At 47.2% G+C, this 19865-nt stretch overlaps 1 protein-coding gene and 1 pseudogene across 1 annotated transcript in view; both read right to left on the bottom strand.

The window, feature by feature from the left end:
* LOC144484079 (uncharacterized) overlaps window positions 1-19865 on the bottom strand; it is a 192129-nt gene that overhangs the window by 4531 nt on the left and 167733 nt on the right. Inside the window, exon 7 of the mRNA XM_078202613.1 lies at window positions 5394-5545. Within this exon, the coding sequence (XP_078058739.1) occupies window positions 5394-5545 (152 nt within the window). The remainder of the gene's footprint in view (window positions 1-5393; window positions 5546-19865) is intronic.
* Window positions 2490-3290, bottom strand: LOC144484129 (uncharacterized; annotated as a pseudogene).

Genomic DNA, 19865 nt, shown 5'->3' on the forward strand with positions numbered 1-19865 from the left:
GGGCTGACGGCCGCCAATCTGTTGGTGGCAATGTCTATCAGTGCGCATGTGCGGCCGGCATCTTTGTAAGGGGCAATGTGCAGCAGGGATCGCCATGTTTGTAGGGGGCGCAGGAGTGTCTACCTTTGTGATGTATGGGACCTGAACCCACTGCCGTCCATGTTGTGCAAGTACATCCACCCTGCTGATAGGGAGGGAATTCCAGGATTTTGACCCAGCGACTGTGAAGGAATGGTGATATATTTCCAAAATGTGGAGATGCCAGTGTTGAATTGGGGTAAACACAGTAAGAAGTGTCACAACACCAGGTTAAAGTCCAACAGGTTTATTTGATAGCAAAAGCCACGAGCTTTCGGAGCCCCAAGCCCCTTCTTCAGGTGAGTGGGAGTTCTGTTCACAAACAGGGCATATAAAGATACAAACTCAATTTACAAAATAATGGTTAGAATGCGAGTCTTTACAGGTAATCAAGTCTTAAAGGTACAGACAATGTGAGTGGAGAGAGGGTTAAGCACAGGTTAAAGAGATGTGTATTGTCTCCAGCCAGGACAGTTAGTGAGATTTTGCAAGTCGTTGGGGTTACAGATAGTGTGACATGAACCCAAGATCCCGGTTGAGGCCGTCCTCGTGCGCGGAAATTGGCTATCAGTCTCTGCTCAGCGACTCTGCGTTGTCGTGAAGGCCGCCTTGGAGAATGCAGAGACTGATGGCCAAGTTCCGCACACATGAGGACGGCCTCAACCAGGATCTTGGGTTCATGTCACACCATCTGTAACCCCCACGACTTGCCTGGGCTTGCAAAATCTCACTAACTGTCCTGGCTGGAGACAATACACATCTCTTTAACCTGTGCTTAACCCTCTCTCCACTCACATTGTCTGTACCTTTAAGACTGGATTACCTATAAAGACTCGCATTCCAACCATTATTTTGTAAATTGAGTTTGTCTTTATATGCCCTGTTTGTGAACTGAAATCCCATTCACCTGACAAAGGAGCAGCGCTCCGAAAGCTAGTGTCTTTTGCTACCAAATAAACCTGTTGGACTTTAGACCAATCGTTTGTATCCCTCCATTTCCAGGCTGCTCATGTGACAATCCAGGTAAGTCTTAAACGATGTCAGCGTGCCTGCCTCCACCAAAGACATAATTTCATTGCCTGGTAACTAACCTCCTTGAGCTCAGCTCATTCTGGGCTGGGAGTGTTTGATGGGGCGGTGTAGAGGGAGTTTATGAAAACTGTGCCTACTCTCTGGCGCTGTTTGGGGAAAGGATGTCCCAATTCTCCATTTTTAAAAGGTCAAAGAGAGGACCAGCTGGATTAAATGGTGTTGCTTTATGACATAATTTAATCGCCTGGTAACTAACCTCCTGGAACCCAGCTCATTATGGGCTGGGAGTGTTTGGTGGGGCAGTGCAGATGGAGTTTTTCTTATCCAAAGTGTTCCTCCTCTCTGGCACTGTTTGATGTGGCATGTAATGGGAGTTTTCCTTTGTACCTCGCTTGGGCAGTGCTTCCCCTGGGAGTTTTTCACAGGATGATTTAGAGAGAACTTTCCTCTGTACCTTAGATGGGTTGTACATACCTCAGGAGTGTTTGATGGGAAAGTGTAGAGGGAGCCTTGCACTGTCCCTCACAAGTGTTGCAATTGCCCTGCATGATTTCTACTTCACAACATGTGCATTAAATTTTGATTTGATTTATTGTCAAATGTATTGGGATCCACTGAAAAGTATTGTTGCTTGCACGCTATACAGACAAAGCATACCTTTCATGGAGTACATGGGGAGAAGGAAAGGATAGGGTGCAGGTACAGGTAGGGTGAAGAGAAAGATCAGCTTAATATATGATAGGACCATTCAAACATGACAGTAAGGAAGAAGTTGTTCTTGAGTCGTTTGGTACATGTTTTCAGACTTTTGCATAAATTTACTGAGAAGGTGGTGGTGAGCTGCCTTCCTTCAGTCCATGTGTTGTAGGTACACCCATAGTGCTGTTAGGGAGGGAATTACAGGATTTTGATCCAGTGACAATGAAGGAACGGTGATGTATTTCCAAGTTAGGAAGGTGTGTGGCTCGGAGGGGAATTTCCAGCAGGTGGTGTTCCCATGTGTCTGCTGTCCTTGTCCTTCTCGATGATGGTGGTTGTGTGTGTGGGAAGAGATTGACTCAGTCATTTATCAGCTTTGTTTGTGGGAATACATTTGTTGACAACGGATCCACTGCTTTTTGGTATTTTCCTAATACACCACAATCCAGTTGCCCCCTCATAACTTCACGGTTACTTCTGTTAGGATTTAAGACTCCTGTTTCAGATTGAGTAACATTGTTTTCAAACTTAGTGTAAAATTCTATTATAAATTTATTATATATTTCGCTCTCATCCAACCTCACTAAAAACAGATCACCTCTGATCAGCATCACATTTCTGTCTGCGCATCGAGGTACCCTGAGGTTGTGAAAGGCACTATATAAATGAAAATTCTTCCAACTGCAGCCCAGTTGCTGTGGTTATCAGCAACAGCATCAAGACTCCCCTGTTTTATAATGAACAAGGTTCACCCCCGAATCTGATTAACAGCAGTAATAACTGCTGAATCAGAACAGTGCAGTTGCTTGTGAACCCACTGGTGTCTCACAAGGTTGGATGATTGAGTGAATCCCTTCCCACACACTGAGCAGGTGAATGGCCTCTCCCCGGTGTGAACTTGCTGGTGTCGCAGCAGGATTGATGATTCAGCAAATCCCTTCCCACACACACAGCAGGGGAATGGTCTCTCCCCGGTGTGAACTCGCTTGTGTCTCAGCAGGGCCGATGACTCAGTAAATCTCTTTTCACACACACAGCAGGTCAACGGTCTCTCCCCGGTGTGAACTCGCTGGTGTGTCAGCAGGTGGGATGCAGGTGAAAGGTTTCTCCCCGGTGTGAACCTGCTGGTGTCGCAACATGTTTGAAAATCGAGTGAATCCCTTTTCGCACAGGGGGCAGGTGAATGGACTCTCCCCAGTGTGACTGCATTGATGAATTTCCTGATCAGAGGGATAACAGAATCCCTTCCTGGTATCCCCACATTGCCCACATGGACTCTCCCCAGTGTGACCAAATCGATTAGTTTCCTGATCAGAGGGATAATGGAATCCATTCCCAGTATTCCCACATTGTCCACACGGACTCTCCCTGTTTCGGTTACACTTGTGCCTTCCCATAACAGTCGATTGGTTGAATCCAGATCCACATGTGGAACACGTGTACAGTTTGTCTTCGCTGTGACTGCTGCTCTCCCCTTCCATGATGCCAATGATATTCAGTCCTGAATCGAGTGACTCGGTTAGATTGATGTGATGTCTAGTCTGAGCTTCCTGTCCATTTAACCATTTATATCAGTAATTACTGTAAAGAAAAAAGGACAAATTCAGGGTGGACAGTTTTATAACTTTACATTTTTATTCCCCTAAATCCAGCTCTCTTCTTTGTTGAAATGAGTCTCTCTCACAATACTTCTGTCCTGTTCAAATGACAACTGCATAGAGGGACAGTGTCCCTTTAAATATGCAGATCACCTGCCAGCACCACACATGCTCAGTTGGCTCAGGCCAATGGGACTGGCGCAGTGCCTCCACACTGGGCTGCTGGGTAAGGAGCTACAGCAGATGAGCTGGGGTGGGGTGGGGTGGGGTCAGGTGACGTTACGGGGATTGAAATATCTGGTATTAGTGATGGTGTGGATATGTGGTCAGAAACTCATCTTGGGGTCAAATCTGACATGGAGATTGTGAAGAGTGTGATTCAGCTTCAGACAGCTCCCAGGGAGAGGGATGGACTTGGCAGTTAGGGAACAGAATTTGTAACGGTGACTGAAGACAATGACTTTGGTCTTCCCAATTTTTAATTGGAGGAAATTTCTGTTCATCCAGTACTGAATGTGGGATAAGCAGTTTGATAATTTAGTAACAGTGGAGGAATGGAGAGGGATGGGTAGAGCTGGGTGTTGTCAGTGTAGATGGGAAAACTAACACGGTGCTTTTGGATGATGTCATTCAGTGGCAGCATGTGGATGAGAAATAGGAGGGGCCAAGGATAGATCCTTGGGGCTCACCGAGTTCAGGGGGTTTGGAGAGGAAAGGGAGATTGGAGATGGGGCAATAGTTGGCAAAGACTGGGATTGAGTGTTTTTTTCAGGGTGGGTGATTTCAGAGGATTCAAAAGTGAGGGGGACAGTACCAGGGAAAAGAGAGAACCATTAACAATATCACCAAATGTGGGGAAGTTGGATGATCAGCAATTTAGTGAGAATAGGGTCGATGGAGAACGGGGTGGGTCTCATGGACAAGATAAACATGGAGCGGGCACGAGGGGAGATAGGAGAGAAACTGGAGAAAGATGTCTGTTCTGGGCTTGGTCAAGAGGGAACTTTAGACATGTTTTGTCCCAGTAGGCGAGTGGAAGGGAGGGATACAGCAGCGGCAGCTGATCGAATTATCTCAATCTTAGTAACAAAGAAGCTTCATGAACTCCTCACACTTGTTGGAGGTGAGAATGGAGGAGATGGGCGAGAAAGAGACCTTCAGAAGGAACTAACTAATGTTTGAGGTGTTAAAAGATTCAACATAATGTGCGAACACAATGTTGACTTATTTAACTTTTATCCAGAGTATTAGCCCATGTAACTGGGTTGAAGTTTACCAACTAAGCTTTGACAAAGGGTCATCTGGACTTGAAACGTCAGCTCTTTTCTCTCTTTAAAGATGCTGCCAGACCTGCTGAGATTTTCCAGCATTTTCTCTTTTGGTTTGAAGTTTACCAACATGAACAGAAACAGACCCCAATGAACATGGATCAGTCCTGATCTTATTAACAGTAAAATCTAATCACCTTAGTTACCTATGAACTCGCTGGTGTGTCAGCAGGGGGGATGACTGAGTGAATCCCTTCCCACACTGGGAGCAGGTGAATGGTTTCTCCCCAGTGTGAACTCGCTGATGTACAGTGAGATCAGATGATGTCTTGAACCCAGCGTCACAGTGAGAGCACCTGAATGGTTTCTCGTCGGTGTGGACACGTCGATGGCGCATCAGTTCCCTGGAACTTTTAAAACACTTCTCACAAGTCTGGGCATTTAAAAGGTCTCTCCTCAGTGTGAACTCGTTGATGGTGGAGCAGTTGCCGGGAACTTTTGTCGCACTTCCTGCAGTCTGGACATTGAAATGGTCTCTTCTCATTGTGAACACTCTGGTGATTCAGCAGAGTGGATAACTGAGTGAATCCCTTCCCACACTCAGAACAGGTGAAAGGTCTCTCCCCAGTGTGAATTCTCTGGTGTATCCGCAGGTTAGATGACCGACTGAACCCATTCCCACACACAGAGCAGGTGAATGTCCTCTCCCCGGTGTGACTACACTGGTGCTCAGTGAGTTGAGATGATTGTTTGAACCCAGTCCCACAATGAGAGCATCTGAATGGCCTCTCGTCACTGTGAGCACGTTGATGGAGTATCAGGTCCCGGGAACTTTTATAGCACTTCGCACAGTCTGGACATTTAAATGGTCTCTCGTCAGTGTGAACTCGCTGGTGCACCATCAAGTCAGAGGATCGAGCGAATCCTTTCCCACACTCTGAGCAAGTGAATGGTCTCTTCCCAGTGTGAACTCGCTGGTGTCTCAGCAGGTTGCCTGACTGAGCGAATCCCTTCCCACAGTTGGAACAATTGAAAGGTCTCTCTCCAGTGTGAACTCACTGGTGTTGCAGCAGGCTGGATGAGCGAGAGAATCCCTTCCCACACTTGGAGCAAGTGAATGACCTCTCCCCGGTGTGTCTGGGCCAATGTGTTTCCACTTCAGGTGGGGAACTGAATCCCTCCCCACATTCCCAGCATTTCTCCCCACTGTGAACGGTGCTTTTTCCTTCCATGTTCAAAATTCACAAATATTCAGCTGACAATAAATTGGGTGACTCCATCTGATCCTGATGGGATGTTTGGTTTGAGTTTTCTGATTGGAAATCCTCCACTTCAGATGATCTGAAATTGATTTTAAACAGAAAAAAGGGGGTGAGAAAGAACTCACAAAAGGCAGGTTGTGAAATTGAGCTGAATTAATCTGGTCATTTATGGGGCTGGCACAAGGAAAAAGTGACTATGAAACCTGTTTGATCCTTTGTCAGAAGTGAAATGGTCACTAATGTCCTTCAGGGAAAAAAGCCTGCCTCTGGTCTGAGTCTACACAAGGTTCTGACCTCTGCAAGAACACAAGAAATAGGAGCAGGAGGAGGCCATTCAGCCTGTCGAAGCTGCTCTGCCTTTCAACCACATGTCATCATCATATTGAATGATGTAGCACCCTGGGCCAGAGAAATCTATGTTACAAGAGAGACAGAGAGAAAAACAGAGGGAAAGTAGCAAGAGACAGGGGCAAATGGAAGGCATTTTCTCGACCTAGAACTGAACCACAATCTCCTAAGCCCTCAACCTCCACCACCTGGATGGACCAGGGCAGCAAGAGTATGTGGACACCATCACCTGCAAGTTCCCCTCCAAGCTACATAGCATCCGAACTTGTCTGAAATCCTAGGTTCGATAAGCAGAAATGTCCCCCATTTAAATACTAAAGTTAAAGCTAAAGTTTATTTATTCGTCACAAGTAGGCTTTCATCAACACTACAATGGAGTTACTGTGAAATTCCCCTAGTCGCCACACTCCGGCACCTGTTCGGATCAATGCAGCTAACCAGCATGTCTTTCAGACTGTGGGAGGAAACCGGAGCACTCGGAGGAAACCCACGCAGGCACGGGGAGAACATGCAAGCTCCACGCAGACAGTGACCCAAGCCGGGAATCGAACCCAGGTGCCTGACGCTGTGAGGCAGCAGTGCGAACCACTGTGCCACCCATGGCACATATATTGACAAATGCTGATCTACAAACAAATGCTCACTGAAATACAATGCTTCATTTTAAGATGCACCAAGATTGTAAATGTCTTATCCTTGTTTTCCTCCATGGTTGCAATCATCCCAATCTCTGTAATCTCCTCCAGGCCCACACCCTCTGAGATCTCAGCACTCATCTAATTTTGACCACTTGAGCATTCCTGATTTTAATCGTTCCATCATTACTGATTTTGCCTATTTCAGAAGCTCTGGAATTTCCTCCTTAAACCTCTCTGATTCGCCACCTTATTTTTCTCAGTTAAAATTCTCCTTAAAACCTAATATCTCGTCATGTGGCTCAATGTCAATTGTTATTTCATAACCTTTCTCTGAAATGTCTTTAAAAGTTTAATTCTATTCATGCACAATATAAATCCAAATAATGGTGACTGCCCTGGATATATATCATTGTTCTGCCTCATCAGTAAGAAACTGGAAGTGACAGAGTGAAGCAGGTTGATGGAGATTCTCACTTGGAGATAATCAAAATTGTTGCCCCCAACAAAGGTGGCGGCGATGGACACATTCTGCTGTTACTGCCCCGAACAAAGATGAGGCCGCGCATGCGCGCTGCTGCTAATGCCTGGAGAAAGATAGCGGCCGCTGAACCCAGCTCTGTGAGAAAGCTGCGGCCCCTGCTGCAGGGAGGGGGCAACGGTTCACGGGAAACGATGGGATATTTTTCCGCATTTGCGGTTTGTGTAACGTGTTTACGGAACGTATCCAGTCACTCACCTGATCCGTGGTTCCCTTCGTCTCGCCATTCTCTCCGTTACGGATGGCAGATCCAAAGAAAAAAATCTTGTCTCCGTCGCCATTAACTGGACTGCGCATGCTTCACTCACAGCCAAGCCCCGCCCCCTCATTCACTCTAATTACTTGGAGGACCAGCCGCTCCCGATCGGTCCTCCAACCCCGCCCTCTCTCCCTATTGGCCCCCAAGCTGCTGTCAATCACTCGCCAGGCAGTGTGAGGGATCCAGGAGAGGTCAATGTCGGGGGGCGTGGGCGTGTTTAGTGCAATCTGGATTCTCAGCACAGCAGCAGGAAACCTTTCCTCTTGTTTGGCTGCTCTAAGAAAATCTCCACGCAGTCAGTTCTGGATACAAGGTCTGTTCCACGAGAATCGTAAAATCCCGACAGTGCAGAAGGAGGCCATTTGGCCCATCAAGTCTGCACCAGGCCCCATCCCCACAACCCCATGCATTCACCTTGCTAGCCACCACCCCTCCCCCCCCCTCTCCAAACACCAATGGGCAATTTAGCATGGCCAATCCACCGTACCTGCACATAGAACATAGAACATTACAGCACAGTACAGGCCCTTCAGCCCTCGATGTTGTGCCGACCAGTGAAACCAATCTAAAGCCCCTCTAACCTACACTATTCCAATATCATCCATATGTTTATCCAATGACCATTTAAATGTCCTTAATGTTGGCGAGTCCACTACTGCTGCAGGCAGGGCATTCCACGCCCTTACTACTCTCTGAGTGAAGAACCTACCTCTGATATCTGTCCTATATCTATCAAAACTCAATTTAAAGCTATGTCCCCTCGTGTTAGCTATCACCATCTGAGGAAAAAGTCTCTCACTATCCACCCTATCTAACCCTCTGATCATCTTGTAAGCCTCTATTAAGTCACCTCTTAACCTTCTCTCTAACGAAAACAACCTCAAGTCCCTCAGCCTTTCCTCATAAGACCTTCCCACCATACCAGGCAACATCCTAGTAAATCTCCTCTGCACCCTTTCCAATGCTTCCACATCCTTCCTATAATGCGGTGACCAGAACTGTACGCAATACTCCAAGTGCGGCTGGACCAGAGTTTTGTACAGCTGCAACATGACCTCCTGGCTCCGAAACTCAATCCCTCTACCAATAAAAGCTAACACTCCGTATGCCTTCTTAACAACCCTATCAACCTGGGTGCCAACTTTCAGGGATCTATGCACATGGACACCGAGATCTCTCTGTTCATCCACACTACCAAGTATCTTACCATTAGCCCAGTACTCTGTATTCCTGTTACTCCTTCAAAAGCGAATCACCTCACACTTTTCCGCATTGAACTCCATTTGCCTCCTCTCAGCCCAGCTCAGCAGCTTATCTATGTCCCTCTGTAACCTGCAACAACCTTCTGCACTCCACAGCTCCACCAACTTTAGTGTCATCCACAAATTTACTAACCCATCCTTCTGCGCCCTCATCCAGGTCATTTATAAAAATGACAAACAGCAGTGGCCCCAAAACAGATCCTTGTGGTACACCACTAGTAACTGAACTCCAGGATGAACATTTCCCATCAACCACCACCCTCTACCTTCTTACAGCTAGCCAATTCCTGATCCAAACCGCTAAATCACCCTCAATCTCATGCCTCCGTATCTTCTGCAATAGCCTACCGTGGGGAACCTTATCAAACGCATTACTGAAATCCATATACACATCAACTGCTTTACCCTCATCCACCTCTTTGGTCACCTTCTCAAAAAACTCAATAAGGTTTGTGAGGCACGACCTACCCTTCATAAAACCGTGTTGACTATCCCTAATCAAATTATTCCATTCCAGATGATTATAAATCCTATCTCTTATAATCCTTTCCAAAACTTCGCCCACAACAGAAGTAAGGCTCACTGGTCTATAATTGCCAGGGTTGTCTCTACTCCCCTTCTTGAACAAGGGGACAACATTTGCTATCCTCCAGTCTTCTGGCACTATTCCTGTAGTCAATGACGACATAAAGGTCAAAGGCAAAGGCTCTGCAATCTCCTCCCTAGCCTCCCAGAGAATCCTGGGATGAATCCCATCCGGCCCAGGGGACTTATCTATTTTCACACTATCCAGAATTGCTAACACCTCCTCCTTATTAACCTCAATCCCATCTAGTCCAATAGCCTGTATCTCAGTATTCTCCTCGACAACATTGTCTTTTTCCTGCGTGAATACTGACGAAAAATATTCATTTAGCGCCTCTCCTATCTCTTCATGCTCCACGCACAACTTCCCACTACCGTCCTTGACTGGCCCTAATCTTACCCTAGTCATTCTTTTATTCCTGACATACCTATAGAAAGCTTTAGGGTTTTCCTTGATCCTACCTGCCAAAGACCTCTCATGTTCCCTCCTGGCTCTTCTTAACTCTCTCTTTAGGTCCTTCCTGGCTAACTTGTAACTCTCAAGCGTCCTAACTGAGCCTTCACGTCTCATCTTTATATAAGTCTCCTTCTTCCTCTTCACAAGAGATTCAACTTCTTTAGTAAACCACGGTTCCCTCACTCGACCACTTCCTCCCTGCCTGACAGGTACATACTTATCAGGGAAACCCAGTAGCTGTTCCTTGAACAAGCTCCACATTTCAATTGTGCCCATCCCCTGCAGTTTCCTTCCCCAACCTATGCATCCTAAATCTCACCTAATCGCATCATAATTTCCTTTCCCCCAACTATAATATTTGCCCTTCAGTATATACCTATTCCTTTCCATCTCTAAAGTAAACATAACCAAATTGTGGTCACTATCACCAAAGTGCTCCCCTACCTCAAAATCTAACACCTGGTCTGGTTCATTACCCAGTACCAAATCCAATGCGGCCTTGCCTCTTGTTGGCCTATCCACATACTGTGTCAGGAAACCCTCCTGCACACATTGGACAAAAACTGACCCATCTAAAGTACTCGAACTATAGCTTTTCCAGTCAATATTTGCAAAGTTAAAGTCCCTTTAGCACTGCCCAGTATGTGTGCCCCTATTACACTGTACAGCACTGCCCAGTGTGTGTGCCCCTATTACACTGTACAGCACTGCCCAGTGTGTGTGCCCCTATTACACTGTACAGCACTGCCCAGTGTGTATGTCCCAATTATATTCCGCAGCCAGCAGCCAACACAATGCAAGGATTGATTTGTTCCTGCCGTTGACAGCTTGTATGTTGTAAATCTTTCCTTGTACTTGTTACTTTCAATTCATCACCTTTCTCAGAAGATATCCCACAATGGCATAAACATTGTAAAACTCCAATAGTGCAATGAAAGTACAGTACACATTCCATTTGATACACACCAGCAGTTCACATAGGTAAATGGTAAAAAATAATGGAGATGCAGGCAACACTCGTGACAATTAATAAGTTGATATATAACACTTGAGAACACAAGATCATGGGAAATAGGAAATAGGAGCCAGAGTAGGCCATTCGGCCATCAAGCTCTATTATTAAATGAGCTTATGCTGATCCATCTCTTTGGACATCATTCTATACCAAATTTGTTAAAAGCATACAGAAATAATTATCCATCACTTTATTTTAATTTCAGCCCAGGGAGGAGGGAGTGTGTGTGGGATGGGTATTTACAGATTTGGGGGAACAACAGACAGAAACATGTTCCAGAGAAGCTAGAATTGTCTGTTCTGCATCTTAATGCTGGACTGACACTGGTTACATTTTAAAATTCCTTTTACGGAATTTATTAAAAGAACATTTGCATACAGGAAATTCAAATCAAACATCACATCAAGATCTGATACCCTCATATTATTCATCAGGATCTGAATATCATCAGCCTTAGGATGGAGAAAAACTTCATTTTCCAGATTCAATCTGTGGAAAAACCTTCCAAACATCAGTGTGATTAGAAAAAGCACCGAGATACACACCTGGGTGTTGCAGTGAAGTGAGTTTTGATTAGTTTCACAACCTGAAAAAAAACATTGTTCCATTGACAGCGGGGGACTCGATAGTAAACCTATTCTGTATGTGAACGGCGCTGACTGTCCAACCTGGAGAGACACAAGAGCTCTGGCTGCATGAAGACACCATGGAAATGTGAGGATTTTGGTAAAGGATTCAATTATCCATCCCATCTGGAAAACCACTGACACAGCCACATTGGAGAAATCGTGGAAATATGAGGACTGTGGTAAAGGATTCTATTACCCATCCCTGAAAATCAGATGAGACCTTCAACCATGGCCCCATCTGCCCTCTTAGTTGGGTGTAAAATTTCCCAGGATGTTATTCCAAAGAGCGGAGAAGTTTATTGCTTAATATTTATCCCTCAACAATCATCACTGAACAGATTCTCTGCTCACAATCACATTTGTGTGTGGGATCTTGCTGTGCACAATTTGGGGACTGCATTTCCTACACTAAGGCATTGATTACACTTCAAAGAACTTCATTGGCTGTAAAAGCACTTTGGGACATCCTGAAGTTGTGAAAGGTGCTATTATAAATATAAATCTTCCATTAAGGGGAAAAGACCCAACAATGGAACAGTCAGTAACAGGACGTCAATCAGTCTCCTCTTAGTGAAATCAAGGACTCCAACACTGAGTTTGTCACAAAGCTGATTTAATTATATACAGATTATTAAACTCCAGCCCAGTTCCAGGGATTATTAACGTCAACTGAAAAAAAACCTCCAAATATCAGAATGAACACAGTTGAGTCCTGGATGTGATTAAAGCAGAATCCAACCCCTGGAATCACTTATTATCTCACTGGTGTGTCTGCAGGGTGAATGAGAATAAATTGCTTCTCTCGCACACTGCAGGTGAAAGGCCTCTCCAGTATCTGTGGGTTGGTGTCTCAGCAGATTACTTTTTTCATATTAATTTACAGGATGTGGGCATCTCTGTCCACTTCCCATTCCGAGGAGAATATCACCTCCAGCGATCAGCGGAGATCAGTATTTCCTTCATCCGGGATCTTACCTATTACAGGTTGTATGTCTTTTATGTATCATATCTAAACTGTTGCTTCTTAATAACTGAGTGAAAAATCACCGATGACTTCTTTCCATTTTTCAAATGCTCAGGCCAGCATTTATTGCCCCTTCCTCATTACTCTGTGAAGGTGGTGGTGAGCTGCCTTCTTCAATCACTGCAGTCCCTATGGTGCAGGTACACGGTGCTGTTAGGGAGGGAGCTTTTAAACCTCTTCTCACAGTCCAAGCATTTAAACAGTCTCTTCTCAATGTGAACAAGTTGATGTTTACTGAGATACAATGACTGAGTGAATCCCTTCCCACACATGGAGCAGGTAAACAGCCTCTGCTCAGTGTTGTGCTTGTGTTGCAGCAGATCCATTGCACTTTTAAATCTCGTCACAATCAGAACATCAAAACCATTTATTTTTCGGTCTGAACAAGTTGATGTGAAATAAAGCTGCTGAACTGATTGAATCCCTTGTCTCACACGGAGCAGGTGAACATACTCCCTCAGTGGGAGTGCACTGGTGTTTTAGCAGGCTGGATGACACTTCCCACACACAAATCAGATGAATGGCCTCCCACCAGTGTGAACCCGCAGGTGTTCAGTGATTTGGGATGAAGTAGTGAATCAGTTCCCAGATGAAGAGCAGCTGAACAGCCTCTCTCAGTGGGAGTGGTTTGGTGTCTCTGCAGATTCCCTGCACTTTTAAAGCTCTTTCCACAGTCAGAGCATTTAAACGGTCTCTTATCAGTATGAACAAGCTGATGGTTGCTGAGCTGTGATGACTGAGTGAATCCCTTCCCACACACAGAGCAAGCAAACGGCCTCTCCCCTGTGTGAAGAGGCTGGTGTTTCATCAGTTCATTTCTGCTTTTAAACCTCTTCCCACAGTCAGAACATTTACAGGGTCTCTCATCGGAGTGAACAATTTTGTGTCTTCTGAGGTAGGATAAACATGTGAATCCCTTGCCACATAGGGAGCAGGTGAAAGGTTTCTCCCCAGTGTGAAGACTCTGGTGTTCACCGAGGTGAGATGTTGTAGTGAATCTCTTCCCACACTCAGCGCAGGTGAATGGTCTCTCTCCAGTGTGGATGCGCTGGTGTCTGAGAAGATGGGATGATTTAACAAATCCTTTCCCACAAAAGGAGCAAACAAACGGTCTCTCCCCAGTGTGAACACGCTTGTGTTCAGTGAGGGTGGAATACTGCCTGAAATGTTTCCCACACTGAGAGCAGCTGAATGGTCTCTCCCCAGTGTGAACACGCTTGTGTTCAGTGAGGTGGGAAGCACAAGTGAATCCCTTCCCACACATGGAGCAGGTGAAGGGTTTCTCCCCAGTGTGAACACGTAGGTGTTCAGTGAGGTGAGATACTTGCCTGAAGTTCTTCCCACATTGAGAGCAATTGAATGGTCTCTCGCCAGTGTGAACCCGTTGATGGTGAATTAAACCCTCAGAACTCTTAAAACTGTTCCCACAGTCAGAGCATTTAAAAGGTCTGTCCTCAGTGTGAACTCGCTGGTGTGACACCAGGCTAAATGACTGAGCGAATCCTTTACCACACATACAGCAGATGAATGGTCTCTCCCCAGTGTGACAGCGTCGATGAATTTCCAGCTGAGATGGGGTTTTACAAACTTTTCCACTGTTTCTCCATGGTGCTGGTGTCTTTGTGTCTCTCCAGGTTGGATGATCTGTTAAATCCTTGTCCACACAGAACACGTGTACGGTTTCACCCGACAGTGAATGGTGTGATGTTTTTCAGGCTGCGTAACTGGGTAAAGCTCTTTCCACAGTCAGTTCACTGGAACAGTCTCACTCCAGTGTGTGCATGTGTCTCGATGCTTCTCCAGTCACACTGATGTTTGAAATATTTTCCCACAGACAGAACAAACATTTTTCCTTCCACATTCAAAGGCTAATTGAGTTTAGGTGCTGATAAATCGAATGATTGTAAAATATTCGTATGAAATTTGATTTGAGTTTCCCTTCAAATATCCTGCAAAAGAAGATAACAAAACTACTGTCAGTCCAGGATAGAAATTCTGAACAGACAATTCTAGTTTCTCTGGAACATTTTTTCCGCTTGTTCCCCCAAACCTGTAAATCCCCGTTCCACACCCTCTCCCTCCTCCCTGGGCTGAAATCCAAACCCATCTCATCATCTCCAACATTCTTTTCCTCCATTCCCAGTTTTCTCCCTCCCTCCCTCTCCTCTGTCTGGATTCAGTTCTGATCAATGACATGTCATTGATGAAGACGAACATCTCGTCAAGACCATCCCCACACCCCCACTTCTTGCCTTCAAACAACCGCACAACCTCAAACAGACCATTGTCCGCAGCAAACTAACCAGCCTTCAGGAGAACAGTGACCACGACACCACACAACCCTGCCACAGCAACCTCTGCAAGACGTGCCGGATCATCGACACGGATGTCATCGTCTCACGTGAGAACACCATCTACCTGATACACGGTACCTACTCTTGCAACTCGGCCAACATTGTCTACCTGATACGCTGCAGGAAAGGATGCCCCGAGGCATAGTACATTGGGGAAACCATGCAGACGCTACGACAACGGCTGAATGAACACCGCTCGACAATCACCAGGCAAGACCGTTCACATCCTGTTGGGGAACACTTCAGCGGTCATGGGCATTCAGCCTCTGATCTTCGGGTAAGCATTCTCCAAGGCGGCCTTCACGACACACGACAGCGCAGAGTCGCTGAGCAGAACTGAGAGCCAAGTTCCGCACACATGAGGGCGGCCTAAACCGGGATCTTGGGTTCATGTCACACTATCGGTAACCCCCACAGCTTGCCTCCTGGACTTGCAGAATCTCACTGGCTGTCCTGTCTGGAGACAATACTCATTTCATTAACCTGTGCCTAATCCCTCCACTCACACTGTCTGTATCTTTAAGACCTGATTAGCTGTAAAGATTTGCATTCTAATCAGTATTCTGTAACTTGATTTTCTGTCTCTGTATGCCCTGTTTGAGAGCAGATATCCACTCAATCGGACAAAGGAGCAGCGCTCCGAAAGCTAATGGCATTTGCTGCCAAATAAACCTGTTGGACTTTAACCTGGTGTTGTTAAAACTCTTACTGTGGATTCAGTTCTCCAGCTGCTGTCTGCAGACTGACAATAAAACCAATGGGTCTTATTGGGGATGTTGGGGCCTCCAGCGGGTGTTTGTGAATCCTCCCCGCCCACCTCCCAGGGTTTCCTTCCTTCCCAGAGATCAGAGTCCTCATTGATTTGAGGCCAAAGTGTAACCTCTTATTTATTGTCCCCCTCCCCCATCCTCTGATGTGAACCATCCTCCAGTGGCTGAGCCAGGATGGGGCCGTTAACCTGGGCCTGTTCCCGGGAGGGAGGGAGGGAGAAGCCCCGCAGCTGCAAACCAGGGAGCTGACAATGATTCTGAAGGATTTGCGGATCCACAAAGTGTTTCCAAATCCTCCCAGCCACCGCCTAACGCTGACTCCGCTTCTCCGGGACAAACAAGCGCCAAGGACAGCAATGACACTGCGCATGCTCCACATCACAATGCCCAGGGGACTGATTGACGGCAGCTCCGAACCAATAGGAAGAGGGGACGGGGCTGGAGGACCGAGCGGGAGCGGCTGGTCCTCCAAGCAATCGGAGTGAATGAGGGGCGGGACCTGAAACATGCGCAGCTCCGGACCAATCGGAAGAGTTCCCTGTTCCACGCATGGGAGAAGTGCGCATGCGCGGTAAGCAAAGGCGTTTGCCCTTTTTTTTAGGTCAAACCAAACCAAGGAAACAAACTCAGATTAAATCAGGACAAAGTAAAAGGGGCAGCTCCCCAAAAAGGAGGGGGAACAGCCCGAACAGAAATCAAAGTACAAAGGAAACTTAAAAACATAAAATGAGAAATACGATGTTGTCCAGAGGATGAAGTTTGAGTCTGTGTGTGAAGTTTGAGTCTGTGGTGAAGTTTGAGTCTGTTGTGTGAAGTTTGAGTCTGTGGTGAAGTTGGAGTCTGTGGTGAAGTTTGAGTCTGTGTGTGAAGTTTGAGTCTGTGGTGAAGTTGGAATCTGTGGTGAAGTTGGAATCTGTGGTGAAGTTTGAGTCTGTGTGTGAAGTTTGAGTCTGTGTGTGAAGTTTGAGTCTGTGGTGAAGTTTGAGTCTGTGGTGAAGTTTGAGTCTGTGTGTGAAGTTTGAGTCTGTGTGTGAAGTTGGAGTCTGTGGTGACGTTTGAGTCTGTGTGTGAAGTTTGAGTCTGTGTGTGATGTTTGAGTCTGTGGTGAAGTTTGAGTCTGTGTGAAGTTTGAGTCTGTGGTGAAGTTTGAGTCTGTGGTGAAGTTGGAGTCTGTGGTGAAGTTTGAGTCTGTGGTGAAGTTTGAGTCTGTGGTGAAGTTTGAGTCTGTGTGTGAAGTTTGAGTCTGTGTGTGAAGTTTGAGTCTGTGGTGAAGTTGGAGTCTGTGGTGAAGTTTGAGTCTGTGTGTGAAGTTTGAGTCTGTGGTGAAGTTTGAGTCTGTGTGTGAAGTTTGAGTCTGTGTGTGAAGTTTGAGTCTGTGTGGTGAAGTTTGAGTCTGTGTGTGAAGTTTGAGTCTGTGGTGAAGTTTGAGTCTGTGTGTGAAGTTTGAGTCTGTGTGTGAAGTTTGAGTCTGTGGTGAAGTTTGAGTCTGTGGTGAAGTTTGAGTCTGTGGTGAAGTTTGAGTCTGTGTGTGAAGTTTGAGTCTGTGTGTGAAGTTTGAGTCTGTGGTGAAGTTTGAGTCTGTGGTGACGTTTGAGTCTGTGTGTGAAGTTTGAGTCTGTGTGTGATGTTTGAGTCTGTGGTGAAGTTTGAGTCTGTGTGAAGTTTGAGTCTGTGGTGAAGTTTGAGTCTGTGGTGAAGTTGGAGTCTGTGGTGAAGTTTGAGTCTGTGGTGAAGTTTGAGTCTGTGGTGAAGTTTGAGTCTGTGTGTGAAGTTTGAGTCTGTGGTGAAGCTACAAACAGAAGCTGTTCTGTTTCAAATCAAACTGCGGGACTGGGAAGAAAATGATGGGAAGATTTTGCAAAGTCCCCTCCCCAACTCCCTCAGCTGGCAGCCCAGCACGCAGGCGCAGAGAGTGCTGCTGAGCCGAGTTGTCCGGAGCAGGCGCAGAGAGCGCTGCTGAGCCGAGCTGTCCGGAGCAGGCGCAGAGAGCGCTGCTGAGCCGAGCGGTCCGGAGCAGGCGCAGAGAGCGCTGCTGAGCCGAGCTGTCCGGAGCAGGCGCAGAGAGCGCTGCTGAGCCGAGCTGTCCGGAGCAGGCGCAGAGAGCGCTGCTGAGCCGAGCTGTCCGGAGCAGGCGCAGAGAGCGCTGCTGAGCCGAGCTGTCCGGAGCAGGCGCAGTGCGGCTGCCGCCAGCGGTCCGCTCTCGATCTCTTTTTGGAGCAGCAGCCGCCGGAGAGAGAGGGGGGAGGGGGAGATCACCGAGCGGCTTCTCGCTCTGGCCGGAGCCGTCAGCCGGTTGCCTGGAAACCTCGGCTGGAGGAGGTGCAGGGGATGGGGAACAATGGGTGGGGGCGGGGCTCCCGGGTCCGCGAGCCGGGCCTGCGCCATGGAACCCCGCAACGTCACTGCGGAGCCGAGGAATTCCTATTGGCTGATTCAGGCAGCGCTCCATTGTGACGTCTCAATGCGGAAGTTGGCCACTGAGCTTCAGATTAAAGCTTCCACTTGGATTTGAAAAGACTTCGGCCATCAGTGAGTGGAAAAGCAGCAACACACTGCCACACCCGAGTGAGAGTGTTCCAGTGCACTGACTAAAGAGCTTTAACCAGTTACACAGCCTGAATAACTATCACACCATTCACAGCGGGAGAGACGGTACCCGTGTTCTGTGTGTGGACAAGGCTTCAACTGATTGGCCACCCAAGGGAGAGGCAAGGACACCTGCACCATGGAGAAACCATGGAAATGTGCGGACTGTGGGAAGAGATACAGAGCCCCCTCTCTGCTGGATGCTCATCGGCGCAGCCACACTGGGGAGCGGCCATTCATCTGCTCTCAGTGTGGGGAGGGATTCGCTCTGTTGCCCAGCCTGCAGTCACACAAGCGAGTTCACACCGGAGAGAGACCGTTCACCTGCTCTCAGTGTGGAAAGGGATTCACTGTGTTATCCACTTTGCAGAGACACCAGCGAATTCACACTGGGGAGAGGCTGTTTATCTGCTCTCGGTGTGGGAAGGGGTTCAGTCAGTTTTCCAACCTGCAGATACACCAGCGAGTTCACACTGGGGAGAGGCCATTCATCTGCTCTCGTTGTGGGAAGAGATTCACTCGGTCATCCGACCTGCGGACACATCAGCACATTCACACCGGGGAGAGGCCATTCACCTGTTCTCAGTGTGGGAAGGGATTTACTCGTTCATCCGACCTGCGGACACACCAGCGAGTTCACACTGGGGAGAGGCCATTCACCTGCTCTCAGTGTGGGAAGACATTCATTCGGTCATCCGTCCTGCGGAGACACCAGCGAGTTCACACTGGGGAGAGACCATTTACCTGCTCTCAGTGTGGGAAGGGTTTCAGTCAGTTATCCACCCAGCAGAAACACCAGCAAATTCACACTGGAGAGAGGCCGTTCACTTGCTCTCAGTGTGGGAAGAGATTCACTCAGTCATCCCACCTGCAGAGACACCAGCGAGGTCACACTGAGGAGAGGCCATTCGCCTGCTCTCAGTGTGGGAAGGGTTTCAGTCAGTTATCCAACCTGCAGAGACACCAGCGAATTCACATGGGGAGAGACCATTCACCTGCTCTCAGTGTGGGAAGGAATTCACTCAGTTATCCCACCTGTTGAGACATCAGTGAAGTTACACTGGGGAGAAACTGTCCACCTGCTCAGTGTATAAAAAGTGTTCAGAATTTCATCACAGCTGCTGAGGCACCAACAAGTTCACAGGGGTTGGATTCTGCTGTTGTTGTTTCTGCTCTCAATTACATCCAGGACTGTATTTTGTTCATTCTCACAGTTGGTCAATGGGGAGGGTCAGAGGGTTTCTTTCTGCTGGACTGGCCGGTCTCACAACTTTCCCTCCAGTGGGCTGATGCTCTTTGAGTCTTGTTGTGAATACCTGGTTTCAAATTTCACAAGGATCACAGAGTGACAGGATGTGAGGAAGTTCAGAGATATTTAGTCAGCATTTCTGTTTGAAACTCCCCCAGAAGCCCATCCAATTTCCTTTGTAATTGTTTATTGTCTCCACTTCCTCCACCCTCAT

This window comes from Mustelus asterias, unplaced genomic scaffold (assembly GCF_964213995.1).
Source record: "Mustelus asterias unplaced genomic scaffold, sMusAst1.hap1.1 HAP1_SCAFFOLD_92, whole genome shotgun sequence".
NCBI classification, from domain to species: Eukaryota; Metazoa; Chordata; class Chondrichthyes; order Carcharhiniformes; family Triakidae; genus Mustelus; species Mustelus asterias.